The sequence below is a fragment of the Aythya fuligula genome, chromosome Z (assembly GCF_009819795.1).
Source record: "Aythya fuligula isolate bAytFul2 chromosome Z, bAytFul2.pri, whole genome shotgun sequence".
Lineage (NCBI taxonomy): Eukaryota > Metazoa > Chordata > Aves > Anseriformes > Anatidae > Aythya > Aythya fuligula.
In genome coordinates, this window is record NC_045593.1 from 23,276,177 (window position 1) to 23,295,066 (window position 18,890).

General features: G+C 37.4%; 1 protein-coding gene across 1 annotated transcript in view; it reads left to right on the forward strand.

Annotated features, from left to right (window-relative positions):
• The first annotated feature begins 1,075 nt into the window (after nt 1–1,075).
• Nucleotides 1,076–18,890, forward strand: part of SREK1 (splicing regulatory glutamic acid and lysine rich protein 1) — a 34,475-nt gene continuing 16,660 nt past the window's right edge. Inside the window, exons 1-3 of the mRNA XM_032206586.1 lie at nt 1,076–1,288; nt 9,649–9,782; nt 17,314–17,429. Coding sequence (XP_032062477.1) covers nt 1,128–1,288; nt 9,649–9,782; nt 17,314–17,429 — 411 coding nt within the window. The 5' untranslated portion in view covers nt 1,076–1,127. The remainder of the gene's footprint in view (nt 1,289–9,648; nt 9,783–17,313; nt 17,430–18,890) is intronic.

An 18,890-nucleotide genomic window follows, 5' to 3' on the forward strand; every position in this document is an offset into this window, starting at 1 on the left:
GATAAAATAATCCTAAGAAACATAATTTTTGCCTAAAACGTAACAAAGGACCTTGAATTCTCCAGCTAAACTTCTCAAAGCTGTAAGTATGCCTGAAAATAAGGATTTAACTTGAATCTTGTAATTTTAGAACTGAGATTCCACTTAGAAAAGAAGCATGACTGCAGTGAGTATTATTTTCAACTAAATGCTACCTGAAACACATACATTGTTAAGGAATTCCAAGCAATCATCCAAGACTTACTTTATTTAAAATTCTGTACCATATTTTTCCTAAAGGACTGGTTTACCTTCAGTAGAATTATACTAGCAAATACATGAAATTCTACCCAGACTTACAGATGCGGAGATTCCTGCTGACCTACATGCTCACGGAAGTATCACAAATCTGCAGTCTTTTTTTTTCGGCAGAGATGGCTTCCTGAGTGCTTCAGCCCATTCTCGGCTTAGGTTTGGGGTATGGAAGGCCCGAGGAAGTTAAAACATTCCCGTCTGGAGCCTTAGCTTTGTAGTGCCAAGAGGCGCAATTACCACCTGGGAAGGACTGCAGTTAGATCTAAAACACTGCGCACCCAGACCCATTTTTCTCCAGGCAGTTTAATGTTTAAAGGGGAATTAACACGTAATTATAAGCAAAATCGCTGTCGCTGGGACCGATTCCCGGTCGAGCTGCTAACAAAACCATTACCGACCGGTCCCGTCACAACCCTTCCTGCCTGAGGGCTGCGGGACCGCGCGTTTTCATGGGCATATCTATCCCCCGCGGTAATTTAACCGCCTCTCCCTGAAAATCCCCAGCGGCAGCCGACCTCTCGGCCACCGCCAGCGCACTTGTGCGGGAATTATTCCCCATTTTCCCCTCATTTTCCGTCCTCCGCCGGGGCGGCGCTGCCGTTCCGGGCTAACGGCCGGCCCCGGCCGCCATTGCCCGGGGGCTGCGGGCGGCCCCGCCCCCGGGGAGCCGTGGAGCCGCGGAGCCCGAGCAGCCGCCCGCCCGCCGCCACGCTCCGCCCGCTGCTCTGCGCGTTGGGCAGGCCCGCCCCCGGCCCCGGCCCCGGCCCCGGCGTGTGGCGGAGCGGAGCGGAGCAGCGCGGAGCGGAGGGGAGGGGAGCGGAGCGGGCAGCGCCATGATGAACAGCGGCGGCATCGGGGTGCCGCTCGGCTTCCCCCTGGGCCCCACGTCCGTCATCCAGGTCACCAACCTCTCCTCGGCGGTAACCAGCGAGCAGATGCGGACGCTCTTCGGCTTCCTGGGAGATATCGAGGAGCTGCGCCTCTACCCCCCGGAGTAAGCGCCGGGGGCCCGGGGGGCTCTGTGTGTGTGTGCGTGTGTGTGTGTGTCTATGTGTGTATTGGGGGGGGGGGAGGCCCCCCGCGCCATCTTGAGTGCGGGCACCGGAGAGTGCCGCAGCGGGCGCGGGGTCACGTGGCGCCGGCCCTTTGTATGGCGGCGGAGGCGAGCTTTGCCCGCACTTAAGATGGCGGCCCCGGACCCCGGCGGGGCAGCGGCGGCGCTTCGTGGCCGCCTCCCGCCGCCCCGCGCCTCAGGGGACGGGGATGGCCCGGCCCCGACGCCCCTCTTTTCGCCCCCCGTGGTTGAAAATCCCCGGTCCTGTACCCGCCTCGCTCGGCAGGCCCGGCTGGCGGCGCCTTGTTGTCTGAGGGGCGGCAGCTGCCTTGTTCTCCAGAGGCCCTCCCTCCGCAGGGCGCCCGCGGCCGGTGAAAGTTAGCGGCGGGCACGGAACCTGCCTCAGGACCGTGGCTGCCCGCGTTTTGGCAGCTCCCTCCGATATCTCGGTGCTATTGTGCTGACCCCAGCGTTTCACCCAAGCAGAGCAGGGGAGGAAGAGCAGTAATCCTACTAACACATCTGATAATTTCTATTAGCGCGTCTGCGGTACCAGAGTGTGAATGACGGACGTGCCCTTTTGAACAATATATCCTTTCTTTTCCCCTCACAAAAACAAAACAGAGGTAACAGAAAGGGCTGGGGGGGGAGAAGTCATTTCGCATCCAGATATTTTGATCTTTATACTAAGAGGTTCAGAGAGATAAAAGGTATTTTAAAACTTAATAGCAAAAAAAAAAAAAAAAGGTGTTTGCCCATTTTTATCTGTTACTAGATACTTGCCTAGGTTTGAAAGAGGACCATTCAGAAATATTACGTATGACTTTTCATTACATATTACAAGAAATATTACATATGACTTTTTCATTCAGAAACATTACATATGACTTTTCATTACATATGAAGTATTACATATTACATTTACGTAGAATATATGTAATCACATCCATTCCTGCAAAGATGAGCTTTAAACAATTCTAAACACTCTAGTTTTCTGGTGATTTTCATAGAATTTCTAGCTTCTTAGTTTGGGCTTTTTCTACAGTTGCTTCTTAATACACTTCCTCTTGACTAACTATATATTTTTTGTTATATCTGCTGCTTTTATTTTTTACCAACAGATATAGTAGATCTTAAGGCAAATACATATTGTTGTTTGCAATTAATCTTTGTGTCTGTGTATAACATTTTGCTTGTGTACATACATATATACATGTACATGAGCAACCTTTTATATATAATTTTTATATACATATATGTATATATACACGTGAAATATACATATATAAATGAAATATTAAAATGACAATACTGCAGTAGGGTTTGACTTGAAAATGTCAGGGTTACGATGCTTTAAACACCAGTTCTAAACAATTAATTCTATTTTCCCAAGATAGGTTACAGGACTGTTAATTACTTACTTTACTGTAGATTTTATTTACAGCTTTTAAGCATAACTTTTAGAAATATGCATTTCTTTGTCAAATACTTCAGAACATTTGACCTGACTTTAATATCACAATACTGGAAAACAAATAAGGGTTTCTGTTTCTTCATGTGAAATGGAAAAGATGTGCTGCTTATTGACTATCTAAAAATACCTTTTAATAACATTATGATAAATTCAGAAAAGTGTTTCATTATCAAATGTACGGAAAGCAAAGGATTCTCAAGCAAAAACATGCCGTAATTTTAACAAACTGCAGAAATATATTATGTTTTGTTACTGCTTTTTCCTTTAAGGCCTGGATTTTTAAAAATCAAATTTCTCTATTCATTAAGGGAGGTTTGCCTTTTACATTATAGTTAACATCAGATAAAAATTCATGCCATAGCCATCATAACTTTGGGTTTCTTACAGAAATATTTTAAATTTTTGATGCATTTTGGAGCATGAGTTTTATGACCTTAATGAAACAGTGGGAAGCTAACTTATCAGTCAGGTTTTCATCTGAAAAATATTGTTTAGTAAGTTGAATTTAGTGAACTACAGGTCTCATGGATATTGGCTACTCAATGACAAATGTTAATATGCAATTTTTTATTTATTTTACAGTGAGGAGTAAAAATATAGCTTTCAGTAATTCCAGAATATTTAGGTTATGTAAATAGCATAAATAGAGACTAAACAGCAGTAAAAGCTTTGATTATAAGTAGTTAAACAAAAGCTCTCACTGAGATTGGGACTTCATTTACCAGCCCTTGTATGGAAACAGGTAGTTATAAAACAGTTCTTGTTTAGAGATAATAATACAGGATAGTAAAAGAGTAATATTTTTGTATAGACAAAGCAGCGGTAAAAGAAAGTTACATGTTATATTGCATGGAACTGTAACCTGATGTTTTTTTTTCTAGTTCTGTATTGCAGATACTCAGTGTACATACAAAACATTTTTTCTCATCTATCGAGCATGAGTTTGCAGAACCGAGATGAACATTTCTCTTCACACTGAACGTTTCTGTAACCATCCATGATTTGGGTTGGAAGATCACCCCATTCCCACCCCCTGCTGTGGGCAGGGACACCTCCCCACCAGACCAGGTTGCTCAAAGCCCCATCCAGCCTGGCCTCAAGCACTTACAGGGATGGGGCATCCTCAGCTTCTCTGGGCAGCCTGTGCCTCACCACCCTCTGTGTGAAGAATTTCTTCCTTATATCTGATCTAACTCTCCCCTCTTGTAGTTTAAAGTCATTCCTCCCCCTTGCCCTATCGCTGTACTCCGTAACCAAGAATCCCTCCCCAGCTTTCCTGCAGGCCCCCTTTAGGTACAGGAAGGCCATTGTAAGGTCTCTCCTTAGCCTTCTCTTCTCCAGGCTGAACAACCCCAACTCCCTCAGCCTGTTTTTTCACAGGAGAAACGGTCCAGCCCTCTGGTTGTTCTTGTGGCCCTCCTCTGGACCCACTACAACAGCTCCATGTCCTCTCCACCTCTCAGGCCTGTCCAGGTCCTTCTGGGTGGCATCCCTTCCCTCCAGTGTGCTGATCACACCACACAGCTTGGTGTCATCGGCAAAGTTGCCGAGGATGCACTCGATCCCACTGTCCATTTCACCCACAAAGATGTTAAACAGCACCCATGTCAATACTGACCCTTGAGGTTGTCACTGTTCTCAACTTGGACATTGAGTCACTGACTGCAACTCTTTCAGTGCCACCATCCACTTTCAGATTTCTTAGAAGATCTTGAGCCATCTCCTGGTTAAGAAAAAAAAGGCATTTGAGTTAAGAGATTCAGTGTAATTTTTTTAATCACATAGCCTTTGCTGGGTGTATTTACTTATAATGGTTATGAACTACATATGATTGTAACAGTTAAGAGAATATAAAAGGAAATGTATTTGCTTTATAAAGTGTCCGCACGTATGTCATATACGTGCCATACACATGCACACACTTCATGAAGCATATACCCTTTTTTCTAATCATGTCTTTCTGATTTAAAATATAAGTTATTCTCCACCTCTTCGATGTCAGTCATATTTCTCAGCTTTATATTTTTCACTTTATCTGCTGAAATCTAATACAGAAAATCTGATTTTATAAAATATTCACATTTTTCATTAACAAAGCTGCTTTTTATAACAAAAATATAGTAGTTTCATTCTGGTATTTTTATATAAATTTGATCAAGGACATGTAGCATATTGGGGCATGGCTCTTGACAATTATTTTTTTTTAGATTTTTCCCCTTCTTTGAAGTGCAGCATTACATGTTAATTTATTTTTTTTTCCCTGATCCTCTGGTATTTTGCTGTAAGAGTAATTCAAAAAGTGTGTAGAAGTGGTGAATTTGACTAGGTGATCACTTTCACTCTACAGGAAATTCCTTATGTAGCCCTGTTCCACTGTAATTCACTGTGCACCACCCTACTGCTGAGTTGAATGAAAAAGGAGAAGGTGCATAACTTAGTAGGGAGCAAGGATGGTATATCTGGTACCTATGCATTTTGCATTTCAATGATCGTAGAGCAAAGTATAAGGCTTTGCTATGTTTTTTTTTACCTGTTATTATTAGAAGTATTCCTTTTTACTATTTCTCTACATTTCTCCTGTCACTTAAAATTAGTGTCCCTTGCTTTTCTAGGGTGCAACAGAGAATTTCTTTAAGAAACTGAGAGGAAGTCTCCATCGCTGAGTACAGTCATTTACAGATTACAATAAATAGCATCTTAGCATTAGAGTAGTTGATTCAACGTTTTTGTAACCATACAGCTTGTGGAGGGGAAGAAGGAGAAACCACTGTATTTTTTAAAGCACCAAATAAAATTGAAGTCCTTCAAGATGACTCTTCAGTATTCGCAGTGAGCTTCCTGATCCCAGTGACTTTTTCCAATCAGTGTCTTAAGACTGTTTTTTTTAAATAATGGATTCTGTTGGGGTCTGTTATTTTGTATCCCAAATAGATGGAGAGGACTTTCCCTAGGATTGTAGAGTTAAATCATAGTAGGCTCTTCGGTACTTTGTCACTTTGTGTTTCATTTTCATTGATAAAAGCCCTCCAGTTCTCCAGTCACTCCTGATCAGACATCCCTTTAAGAAGGAAGGGTTTCGTATTTGTCATGTATCTGAAAGGCTGGTACTCACTGGGGAAGTTTCTATCCTGTATTTCAGAGGGTTTCACGCTTTATTCAGGTAGCAGTAGGTGCTACTTGATTATCACTCTTATTTTCCGAAAAGGCATATGTGAGCTATGAGTAGTCTACCTTCGCATTCAGTGTTGAGGGCACTTGAGACTCTTGGCACTGAACAAGGTGTTTCCATATGGTCATCACCCTAATTTTAGCTACTGGTCAATGAAGCTTCCTTGGCACTAAAAGCAATACTTCTTTTTTACTGAAAAGCCATTAACATGAGTCATCTTTCAGTGGGTTGTTACTGGTAGTCCTTATTTACGTTTACCTATTTTCTTACAAGTAAGTTTCAAATTTTACATGATCACAGAACTGCATGCTGTTCTGGTCTCTGGAAGGCTTTCCACTGAAACTTCAGTCTAAAACAAATGGTGGATCTTGAATAACATCAGTAAACAAATATAAGCTACATGGAAGTGGGAAAAGATGTATTTTTTTAATCCACTTATTTCACTCTTCATTTGTTTTTATCAGATCTTAGACTAGCAGAGTTTATCTGTCTGCTTTACTTGTTTAATGTTCTTAGTCACTGGTGCCAAGAAACGTTGACTTAATGAGATTTTTAACAATTTCCTTGTAAGACTTGTCTCTTAAAGACTGGTGCAGGTAGCTTTCAGTGCCTAAAACGACCTTTTATTCCACTTCATTCCCAAGCCTTTTGGTAATCTCTTTGTCCCTCCCCTTTCTCATAAACAAAGCTGTAGCCTTGAGAAGAAGGACATTCAGAGACTCTTTGAGATTTTTATTTTTTTTTTAACCAGCTTTTTATAAAAAATGCACAAAAGTGAAAAGAAGGCATGATTATAAAATCCTTTCTGGAAACACACTTTTTTTTTTCCCTTTTAATCTACTGGCATGGATATTATTTTCTCTTCTGCTTGTATCTTGAGGAAAATAGGATGGGTGAATTGCAGGTTAATGATTTTTACCAAATGAGATCTGGGTTTCTTCCTGAAGCTAAAGACTTCATCCATGTTAGGAAAAGTTGCAGTGTATTTGAAAATGGTGTGGAAAATTAGATGGTAAAGAAGACAGAAAGAGTGAAAAATGGTATAATGACAGCCCATGTAAGAGAATTACTTCATGTAGTAAGAGTTGTTGGTTACTACCTCAGGGCATCTGTGGATTTGCCACCTCTGTGTAGAAGGAGAATGTCTTCAGTAGAAGTCCTCCATCAGCTTCGATGGTACTTTGTCACGGAAGTCTGAGGAGAGGCTACTGAGGTTTTGAATTAATCTGTGCATGGTCCTGATTTGGCTACAGATCTGAATTCCCACATTGAGAACAAAGAACTGCTATCGTTGTTTTAACAACTACACGGCAATTTACCATTTGCAAAACTTCTGATACTGAGTTTTCTCAAGCAGGAACACACAGAGGCCGTGGAGGACAGAGGAGGGAGGCATCCTGCAAGTGTGTGTGTGTGAAAAGTCCCTAGAAAACCACACTTGTGTTAAGTGATGCCAATGTTTAAATATACAGGAGAGTGAGAGGGAATGCTGTGTTCCCTACTTTATGGAATATTGCCTGAAACTTTGTCTGTTTGGTGGTGGTTTTTGTTCTTTTTGTATGGTTTTTAGTCATCCTAAAGTTATTTATGTTTAAATTTACAAAATGTGCTGTTCAGTAAAGTATTAATTTGGTATCTTTCTTTTGGCTGTTTAGATAGACTTCATTGAGAACAGGAAGCATGGCTTATCTTTCATAGCTCTAAACAAGACAGTTTCAATTTGCAGTACAGGTACAGTTGAAATCTGATGCTATTTTGCAGGGTGTGGCAGTTTTTTTTTTTTTGCCTTGGCTCTTTACTCTAGTATGCAGACTGCTCCTACAGCTTTGGATTGTATTTCAGCATCCTAGGAGATCAGTTATGTCTGAGGTTCTTAGTTCCAGTCATGCTTTTATGTTACACTCATCACCCAGTTGAAGTCTGTTTCAGAAGCCTTCAAAATTCCATTTGTAGTGCTAAGCCTTCAAATGTGGCTGTAAGATGATTTTCAAGCAGTTAAGTATTGAAAGTCTGTATTGATAAACAACTGTATTTTCGCAGCCTGAGTTGTTTGAGATCAGGAGGACAGACACAACTGTCTGCATGAGGCATTGAAAGCCCTGCTATAATATTGCTTGCTTCTGGGTGACCTGGAATGTCTCTTTCTTAGACTTCACCGTGTCCTGCAGTGTAGATAAGACCTTTGAGATGAAACATGCAGAGCCTTATTTGGATATGATCTGTGCACGATTACTCAGAACATCTTATTTCAATACGTTACTTATTTATGTAATTTTCTTTTCCACCACCACCCTGAGAAAATCTAGAACCTTAGATAGATGTTCTGAAGCCTTTTATTTGATTCTTTTTTTACTGTAGTTTTCTGAAAGGGTCATTCATATATACGAGACGAGATAAGTTTTGAACAGTCTGAACCACAGAATCTTCACTGGAGACTTTAGCCATTTGAGCTGGAACAGTAGAATGTGTATTAAATATATAAATAAACCAAACCAACCAACAAACAAAACCAACCCCACCCCCAAATAAAACCCCAGAGCCACACAGAAAAGATCACACCCCTCACCCCAAGAAAAACACACAAAGAAACCAAACTACAACAAACATCTTCACAGTGAGTAATGTCTACCTGAGAAAGTCAAAGCTCCCTGACAGCTCTGATGTTGGAAAATGTTCTGAACCAAGACCTTACAGGTGGTTCAGAGGTCTTTCTATAAATTTATTTCCTTCCTAAATCTGAAAACTTAAAACTGTGAAAACATTGCCCACCACAGACAAAATGAATGGGGTAAGGAAATGTAGTCATCTTGCAGCGTTTTTCTAAATTGTAAAATCCTGACTTTCATATGTATTTTATTTCTCTCCCACTACCTAAAAAATACGTTTTGAAAAACAAATGTTTTTGGTTTTGATCATGATTACAGTCTTTACAAATGGTGCTTTCTGACATGTCTGTTGATATATTGTTTAATGGATAAACACATTACCCAACATGTGTATTTGTACTTTTCTTTGTTATTCTAACTTAATATACTGAGTGAATTCCTCCTACCTCCTCTAGTATTATCCTGTTCTGTATTATGCCAAACTAAGGTGAGGGATAAAAAGGATTTTTGTTACATTAGTGAACCCAGACCAAATATTTGAAAGAATTCCCAAGATTTTTTTATATTAATAAGAATTAACAAAATTTCCTTGGTGAAGATCTAAGGAAGTTTATCAGTTATTATGGGCTAATATTTGAAGGACAAACTGAAAAATGACCGGGCTTACTGTTTTGATTTCCTAAAAAAGGACTATACAGAGGAAAGAAGAGATTTATTGTTAATTATTTACTAGATGTTTGATTTGTGGTAGTTAGCATAGTAAATTTGTCCTAGTTTCAGAAAGTTGTATAGCAAGATTTGTAAAGAAAATAAGACTTGTGTATTTGAGGTTTTAGCTTGTGTAAGTTTTTATTAAAAAGGTGATATGCTTTTTTTTTAGTGACATAGGACAGAAATTAGTAAATTTCTATAGTTCTGTCTTTTGGGTAACTTTTCCAGGAAGACTGGTTTCTCTTTTTTTATTTTTTTATTATTAAGAAATAATGGTTAAAAATACACGCATACCTTTATTCAGTATAACTGATTGTTTTTTTCCTTTTTTATCTTGCAGCAACGCACCTCTTGCTTTTTCTTCCAAAGTATGTTATATTAAGTTCCGTGAAGCATCAAGTGTTGGTGTGGCCCAGCATCTAACTAACACGGTTTTTATTGACAGAGCTTTGATAGTTGTGCCCTGTGCAGAAGGTTGGTATTTTAAACATTTCTCTGTAATGATGGTCTTTGTCCTGTCTGCTAATTGTTTTAAGCTTTTCATGTAAGGAGATGGTGCTCTGTTGTTATTTTATTTTATTGCTTTATGAAAAAAAAAAAAAAGACTTGAAACAACATTTAGAATAGAATTAAGAAACCTAGCTATAGAGATTTAATTTAAATTCATCATTAGAAAAAATAATTCAATTTAAATTAGGTTAATTCAGTTTTTCCATTGTTAGATGCTTTGGGGAGAAAATAAGGTAAATTTTTCCCCTTCAATATGATCTTTGACTTTGCAAGCTTATTTGTACACAAAGCTCTCACTGAAGTCAATGGAGCACTGAAAATCTTTTGTAATTGCCTTGCACAGTTAACACTGCAGTTTGGATCATAATATGTGACTTCTCTTGGCGGGGGGATTTTTTTTTTTTCTTTTGATGATGCTCGTTACTTTTTTTTTTGTATCGAATCTCCATTTGTCTTGTCAACATGCAATGTATGCATTCAGCCATTATAGATTTATCTAATTTAAAATATTTTGTATGTATGGTGATAACTACCATTTGAATATAAACTATAGTTTACCTCCTAGTGCAATAACAAGGTTTCAGTTTTCCCTTCTTACTGTTGAAAGTATTACTTTGCATTAAAAATGCTTTCTTACATACTGGTACTCCTCTTTGATTTTAGATATCTCTTGAAAAATGCATTTAACTGCACAGAATGCTTTCAGAGTAAAGTGTTTTTATAACTTAGTAAAGACAAGATGTTTCCATTAAGTAGCTCTGAGCCCATAATTTATGGATGTGTTGAATACAAAGGAATTCTTACTTTTAATATTCTAAATCTGAATACAGTTTTATGAAACATGGCCCTACTGTTACTGAATTGTACATAGGCAGATAACGGGATTTAGGCAGAGCCCCATTGACTTCACTGGGATCGTTGTGGAATTGAGTACCTGCCCATTTGAATCTGGAGTTTTAGACTCCCTGGAGTGGAAACATTCCAGCTGGTGGACTGAAGCTAACTTCACTTTGAGCATGGTAGCTGTTTTGCCTTGAAAAACAGTATATTGAATGATGGAGTGAGTCCAGAAACACCTGCTGTTAACGTGACTTACTGCAAGAGTCACGTTTTGGTTTAAAAAACACTGCTGACTTCTTGGAGTTTGTTAACAATGATCCCAGAGTACCATTTTTTTTGGCTTGCTTGCCACATTGTGATCTGGATAGTATGAGGTTAGTACTGTTGTAATAATGGTCTGGGATATTCTAGCAAACCCTGGCAAGTCTCCAAAATTTCATGGACTCTAAAACTACTTCAACTGAAGGTTATATTGACCTACAGTATACTGCCTGTTCTCATAGCCTTGTTATATTTTTGTCTTTTTGAAGCCTAGATTTTTAGTAACTCTTAAAACAAAAGAGCTTTTTTTTTTTTAATTTATTCTTTGAACTTATTCTTAAACCATGAAGAGGATATTGTTGTATCAACTTGAAGATTTGGGTAGGCAAAATATATTCGATGAGAGCCCTGACAACTGAAAAACTGCCCCTAAATAATTGACTATAAATTATTCAGGATCTTAGCTTTATGTTTCATCCAAACGACCTTAACACTGGTTCAGTACTGCCAGAGAGGGAAGATTGCCGCCTAATGAATGAACAACACTTCCTGGTGTTTTTCTTATGATGAGATCACTGCCTGACGTGGTATGGCAACAGGCAGGTAAAGCTACATTTTCCTGTGTCTCTTTGACAGTAGACAGTGAGTGGAAGGAGAATAAAATCGAAGTTCTGAGAAACCTTGTCCCCACCCAATTTGCAGCTGACTTATTAGACATCTCTAAGAAAATGCATTACAAATAAATTGTCACTGTTCCAGGTCATTCTGAACCACCCAGTTTCATGCATAATTAGCTGAACAAGTGATTGGGTTGTGAGGACATTTTTTTTTTTAATGTCAGAATACTGTTTCCATGTAATTTTCTAATAGAATCACACATTTTAGTTTGTAAAGATGTGAATTCATATAAGTTTAACTTCCTGAAGAGTATATTGCGTGGAATAAGCATGGCTTTGAAGATCACACTACAACGTTTTTGAATCACCTGTGTATCATATAATGCATTGTTAATGGAGTCAGTTGAGTGTATCACAAACTTTAAAAGTAGCAATGGCTATACTTTACTGGAAGATTAACTTATATTGGTGGCCAGTGGTGCCAGTAATGAAATGTTTCATGTGTCGAATTGAACATAGAGGAGAGGTAAAAATGCAACTTTGAATACTTGGTTTTAAAAACCATGATAAAATCTGAAATTCAGAGTGCATTTAAACAGTGGTAAATCAAGGAAATATGAGGTGGGGATCACTATACAATGAAAACAATGTTAATTTTGTGTAATTTAATAAACAATTTAACTGAAAATGTAATTGTGAATGAAGTAACATTATCAAGCTGTTAAAATGTCATTTTCTTCTGTGTGTATGGGTAGGTTTTTCTTTTAATGTTATGCTTTGAAAACACAAAGGTTGAAAGATAACAAAGATGCCACCCTAATCATTCTAAATTTTATGTCCACATTATCTGGTAGATGGATTTTGACTATTAATTTGGTTTTGTATGTTTTCTCTGTGTGATATTTGTGCATTATTAGATGACTAGACTGGCCAAGGCAGACCTGTTACACTTGCCTGAGTTAGGCATTGTTTGCCATGCCACTAAACCTGCCGTCAAGTGAAACCTTCATGGGGGAAATGAGATCGAAGTCTGGCCTGCTGAAGATGGACGCCCTGTCTCTGTTTTTATTTTATTTTGCTTTCTTTCCTTTGTTTTTTTCTTTTTCTTTATTTTTTTTTAATTTATTTTTATTTTATTTTGTCCCTTTTTGTTTTGTTTTGTTAAATCTCTTTCCCTTGTACTTGTGAACTGGTACTTCAGTTCTGTAAAAACGGTGTTTTGTAAAGGGTTCGCAGTGCTTCATTTTGAAGTTGACCTGAAGCTGCTTATGAATGGTGGATGGTATACACAGAGTATGATTAACTGATTTTTATGCTGTGAATTACGGATAAATTTGGTTTTGAATACATGTAAGCATCTAAATTCAACAGATGAGCATATTGTGTCAGAAGGCTGGAATAGTGAAACATAGTTTTAAGATACATTCTTTCATATGTTATATTTTATGAGTTCACCTTGGAAAAGGACACTTAAAACTTCCTGGAGACATTAACTTTGCAAAATACAGTCGTGATCTTTCTCTGCTATTTGCCCCACTTCTCAGCAGAGTAGTTTTCATTTTAGGTTGCATGGTCTGTTTAAAAGAAGGCTTTCTATTTATGTCTACTATAAAGAGTTTAACATATAATTATTTCTGAAATTGCAATTTCATGGATATTGAATGTCATGAAATACTTGCTTCTGATGAAATCTTGCTCCAGTGAGGTCAGTGGCAGTAAAATTTCATCCTTTTGTTTTTACAATTTTTAGAAAGACTGTATACCACTCATAAGTACAAATGCAGCCCGAGGTTTAGATTGGAATGTGTTATATGAGGCACATTGTCTTTAACATTGTTATTTGTGTGAAGATTGAATCAGTTCTGTATGCGTGTGTGTGTGTATGTATGTGTATGTATTGCACTTTTACATGCTCAAGTGGTGGTTATGTGAAGAAGTTTAAAAAAAAAAAAAAAAAAAAGTCATCTTGGTTATCTCAAGCCCTGGTAGTTGATGCTGGAGTGACTGAGAAGTTTATAATCTCTAGATATGTTCTTCTTTCTTGTGGAATGGAACCCCTGCAGCAGAAATGATGGGCCAGGTGGTATGTTTCATCCTCAGGCATTTCTCTTCCCAGCTAAGTGCATTGAGATCAGCTGGTTTCTCTTTGGTAATGCACTAGGCTGTGAGTTGCAGCTGGGAAGAGCTTTGCCTCATAATCTTTGTTTCATTTATCTGAGGCAGTTGAGGTTGTTGCCAGTAGTTCTAATCTGTTTAATCACTGCTGTTAAATCCAATAACAATCATGGATTGGATCACACAGAAATTACTTTACTTCAAAGTGTGCATTTGCCACAGACTTAAAATAGCAGGAAAATAACAATACCTCTAATTACGTTTAAAGTAGATGTGAAAATATTTTAAAACAAACTCACTTATTGCTGAAGCAGTTTTGAGGGGAGGATTAAGCATGTAGTTTAAGTATGAAAAACAGGAAGTTAATTTCTTCTGAGCATTTGGAAGGAGATAAAATACTGTGATTACTACCTGCTTAACACAAATACTTATGTTCATCATTTAGCAAAGTGGATTCTGGTATGGACTCAGTTGGCTAGGACTCTTAAGCACTTTGATACAAAAAAAACAATCATATATTTAGGACAACTACATCTGCTAAGGAGCATAAGGTATTTTTAGTCAGTGCAGAACTAATCTACATGTGCTTCCAGATTCCATCACAAAGCAAAGAATAATTAAGTAAATTAAGATCACAGAATCTGTAGTTTGCTCAACAATCAAAAGCTTCTAAGAAATATTATTAATATGTAGTATATGTGACATTTATTTTGTCTGTTTCCCTTATTAGAAAATCAATATCTTTAACTCGTTTCCATTAAGCCCAAGTTTAAAAAACAAATCTGTTATTCTTAAATAATTATTAAAGTATCCTAATTTACTGTATCATAGCTCACATGTTTTGTTGTATATCTGTGTGGGCTTATATTATTTGATAAACCTAGGGAGATAAAGCTCTAAAAACTTAGTCTGTTTTTAATTCTCGAGTTTAGCTGGTCTCACATACTCATTTGTTCAGGAAAGTAAATGTGAAAGGTTTTCCTTCTGCTGTCCCAGTCTATTTTCTATGGAATTATTTAAAAAATTGACCTGATCTTAAAAACTGGAGGGTGAACCTGTGAAAATAGAGTGTCTCTAAAAATACAGGCAAATTTTCAGGGTTCTATTTTTAGAGTTAGACCCTTCTACAATAAAATGACCAAGCAAATCTTTCTTTGTGGCATGGAACTGGCCGACTGGATTTTTTATTGAAACAAAACATGACACTATTTAGAGCCCTAAGTAGTCTGGACTTAATGCTGCTAATTTGCAATTAATATATGCATACTCTGCATTCTTTTAACTGCTATAATAGTTGACTTAACCGAAAAGTGCTTAGCTGATTCCTTAAGCAAGATTTGAGCAAATGAATAATTCCTATTATTTCAGTAAGGTGCCCCATATGCTTAAAGTTTAGGCTTGTATTTAAGTAACTTTCTGAACTTAACTCACTGTATGTTTAATTGTGTGCCTAACTCGGTTCCTGTCTACATTGAATTGGCTGTATGTAAGTGCATACTTAAATTAGGCATATGCTTATGTACATTACAGACACAGTAGCATGCAGACACACAATTTTAGGAGCCCTTTCTGTTGCTAAGTTTAGTTGAGCCATGTGTGTTGATCACGTGGAAACCTGCATGAGTATCCAGTTAATTGTAAGAAGCTGTCTGTTCAAGATTAGGTCTGATAGTTAATGGTCTGGTTCATTAGTCATCTGAAAACACTTAAGTATTTTGATTTTTCAGAAAAAATAGTACATAATTGTATGCCTAATTTGCATGCACAGTTGCTGGAACTGTATATTGGAAAGACTGTTTAGTTAGCTACCTCGTAGGCAGGATATGCACCAAAGTACATGATTCTTGTGAGCAGTCAGGCAGATCAGGTACAGCAGATCAGGTAGACCTCGCCTTGCATGCCTGACTTCAAAACGAGCGCTGAACATTGTGGTGATTACTCAGATTCGTGCATGTTTTCTAAAAAGCCTTGGAAGACATGACTGCAGAGTTAATTCTTGAGTGCTAATAAGTTTCCTATTTTTTTCCTATAGATAGCAAAATCAAGTGGTTTGTTACATGTTAAAGAGCAAGGTGCCTCAAAACTTAAAATAAATGTAAATAAGAGGCATGAGAAAAAGATGTGTACTGTTACTTTATCTTTTCTATTCCACACATGCTGCATATAAATTATTTTTCATTTAGATTTGTTTTGTCCTTTGGTCACACCCAGTTGTATCCCAGTCCATGTTGCAGATCTGTATTACTGTTTTGCAGTACCTTTTTCGTCTTTTTTTTAAATAGTATAATTCTTGCGGCGTGTATTGGAACTCATGTAGCTAAAACTGCACAGTGTTTTAAAAACTTACCTAATATTTTTCCTTTTGATAAGAATATTAATATTTTCATTTTCAAATCTTGTAGTTAGACGTTTATAGCTAAAAAAATACACAGTTTTAATTAAAGTACAGTTTTTGTAGCTATCTTGGCTATTAAAAAGTTTAAATAAAGACATTTGGTTTATTAAACCGCATATGGTAGTACCAAAAGGCTCAGTGGCTTAGCATACATACGGTTATGCCAGCAATTTTGAGTAAATCTTGGATGTGTAGTATAATTAGAACTGCATTCTGTAGTTTTTCTTTTGATTGTTTAGTGTCTGTACCAGTTAAAATCCCTTTGCATTTCAAATTTAATAGGCACATTTAATTGTTCAACTATTGCATCTTTTAATTTTTGAAGATTTTTGGGTTTGATTTAGCAGTCTAATTGTATCTAACTTTAAATGAAACCTATGTTTGGTATCTAACCTATGATTAGATATATTTAAATGGTTATAATGACAGGGAGAAGATAATCTGGTTGAAATAATATAAAATGCATATTTTAGGAATATATAGCTTTCTTAGCTGATTTTTTTTTTATGATTTTCTTCAATCTCAGTAAATTTACGGCTAATCTATCAAAGTTTCAGATAAACTGAGATGACCTAGAATATAAGACAGTACAAATCTAAATTTTTCTGCACTCACCTTTCCTTCCCCCAGCTTTACTTGTAGTGTGTATTGTGTGGAGTCACAGTAGTTTTTATTTTATTTATTTTTACATCAAGAGTAGGTAGCTTCAGAGAGAAAAAAAGCACAGATTTCAGTTAGCACATACATGTTTTTTCTTTTTTTTTCTTTTACTGATTTGGTTATTTGCCATTTCTGGGGATTAAACTTTAAAAAATGTTCTTCTTTTCTGTATCTGATGTTCTGTGTGCTATTAGTGATGCAGCCAACACGAACGGTTGTCATGTGTAAAACAACTTTCGATCACCGCGAAAACACCGCCCTGGGAAAGCGTCCATGCTTGATATCGTTTGGTTCATGAACATTAAGTTTCCAGTACAGGTGACCCATAGCTCAAAGTGTTAAATAATTGTGTACATATTCAGTTTTTAAAATAATAATCCATTAATGAGATTGCTAGTCTTTGAAGTTTTTCTCACTTTTGTTTTTCCTAGTAGGGCAGGGTAAAAGGAAAAACTTAAGTTCTTATTTGTTTCTTTGTAAGGATCTGGTAGATAGATTCATTCTTATTTATTACCTTTTTAAATGCAAGGGTAATTTTAAAATCATAGAAAGAATAACATCTGTGTAGTGTGTGAACTCTGTATAATGCTTTCATTTGCTTCTTCAGGTAAAATCCCAGATGAAGCCAAAGCCCTTTCTTTATTGGCACCTGCTCCTACCATGACAAGCCTGATGCCTGGTGCAGGGTTACTTCCTATACCTACACCAACACCTTTGACTACAGTAAGTAAAATTCAGTTGCTGTTTGATTCCTGGTTTCATCTATATCTAATAGCCTTTTCTGCATTCAGAGAACAAGAACAATCTGATCCATGGATGTTAATCCTTTTCTTTGTCAGATCAGTGCGAATCTAGCTATGATTCTTCGTTTGAGGGTGGATCACGAGATGCATGTGCACTACCTTTCCTGTTTTTTTCTTTTGGATTTTTAATTTTCAAACTAGTGGGTGAATACTGGTTTTGGTTGTGTCCATGTTACTTGTCCCTTTCTAGACCCATTAATTTGATCCAGTGGCAATGCTATCCACCTCCTAAAAATCATATAAAACATAATATTTAAATTGGCACAGACCTTTATAATGCTGAAATGTTGCATTGGGATGCTCAGTGGTAGGACTTTTGACTGTTTGCCTAGCAATATTTTCACTAGAAATAAGACAGGAGCTAGCTGCTGCTACTTCTACACAGTTCCCATCTGCCCCTGTAAGCTTTTCTTGAAATCAGCAGGCAGCTGTGCCCTGTTCAGACACAATTCTGGAAATAGCAAAGCCTACTTTGGAAAAAAATGGGCTTAGTGTCACCGCCCCTATGTTACTTGAAGATGAAATTCCTCAGTCTTTCAAATACGTTGCAGCTGCATGCTTACTGATAACTCCTGATACTGTCCTGGATTTTTCGTTTGTGTGTTAAGGGTGTCATGCAGATTCTGACTTACTTGTTTTTATAATGATTCCTCATTTGTCTCTGTTACCTGAAGCATTATTCCCACTTTTATATCCTTAGCTGATAATTACAAGCATCCTAGAAGAAATGAATATCAATTAATTTCTTTCTTCTTTCATCCCTTCCATAAAAACCTTGCTTGAAAATGCAGTGTTGTTTTCTGCTGCAGTATTTCATAAATCTACACAAAAGTTTCCACCCTTTTCAAAGCTTCTAGTCCAGCAGCTGTTTTAGAGTGCACAACTTCTATTCAGAAACAGTGGGACCAAGGTCACCAGTTACAACTGTTGTATAAGAGGCAATGCTTGGCTTTGAAAATCCATTTTTAGTTCACAAGAGTGTTGTTGTTTTTTTTTTTCCTATTAAGATAGGTGATACTATGCTCACTGATATATGAAGTAATAGTTTAGGCATTTCATAAATTAAAAGTGTGCTTACTCGTGGTTCAACTGCTTAATTGCTGCTAATTAAGCATAATTAATAGCAGGATTTAGAGACATTTGTTTCTAATATAACTTTCTGAAGTGACTCTGTTTTTATACCATCTTTAATAAATTATCTGTTATTAACAAATTTCTGCCAGTCTGTTCAGATGTTAGGATGACAGCAAATAGCAAACGCCCCCCCTTATCCTCCAGGAGTTAATTTAATGCATATGTTCAGTATCATACGAATAATTTATCTTGTTCTGTGAATGAAAATTTTAAAAACAAAACCTCAGTATTTTATTCCATGAATCCA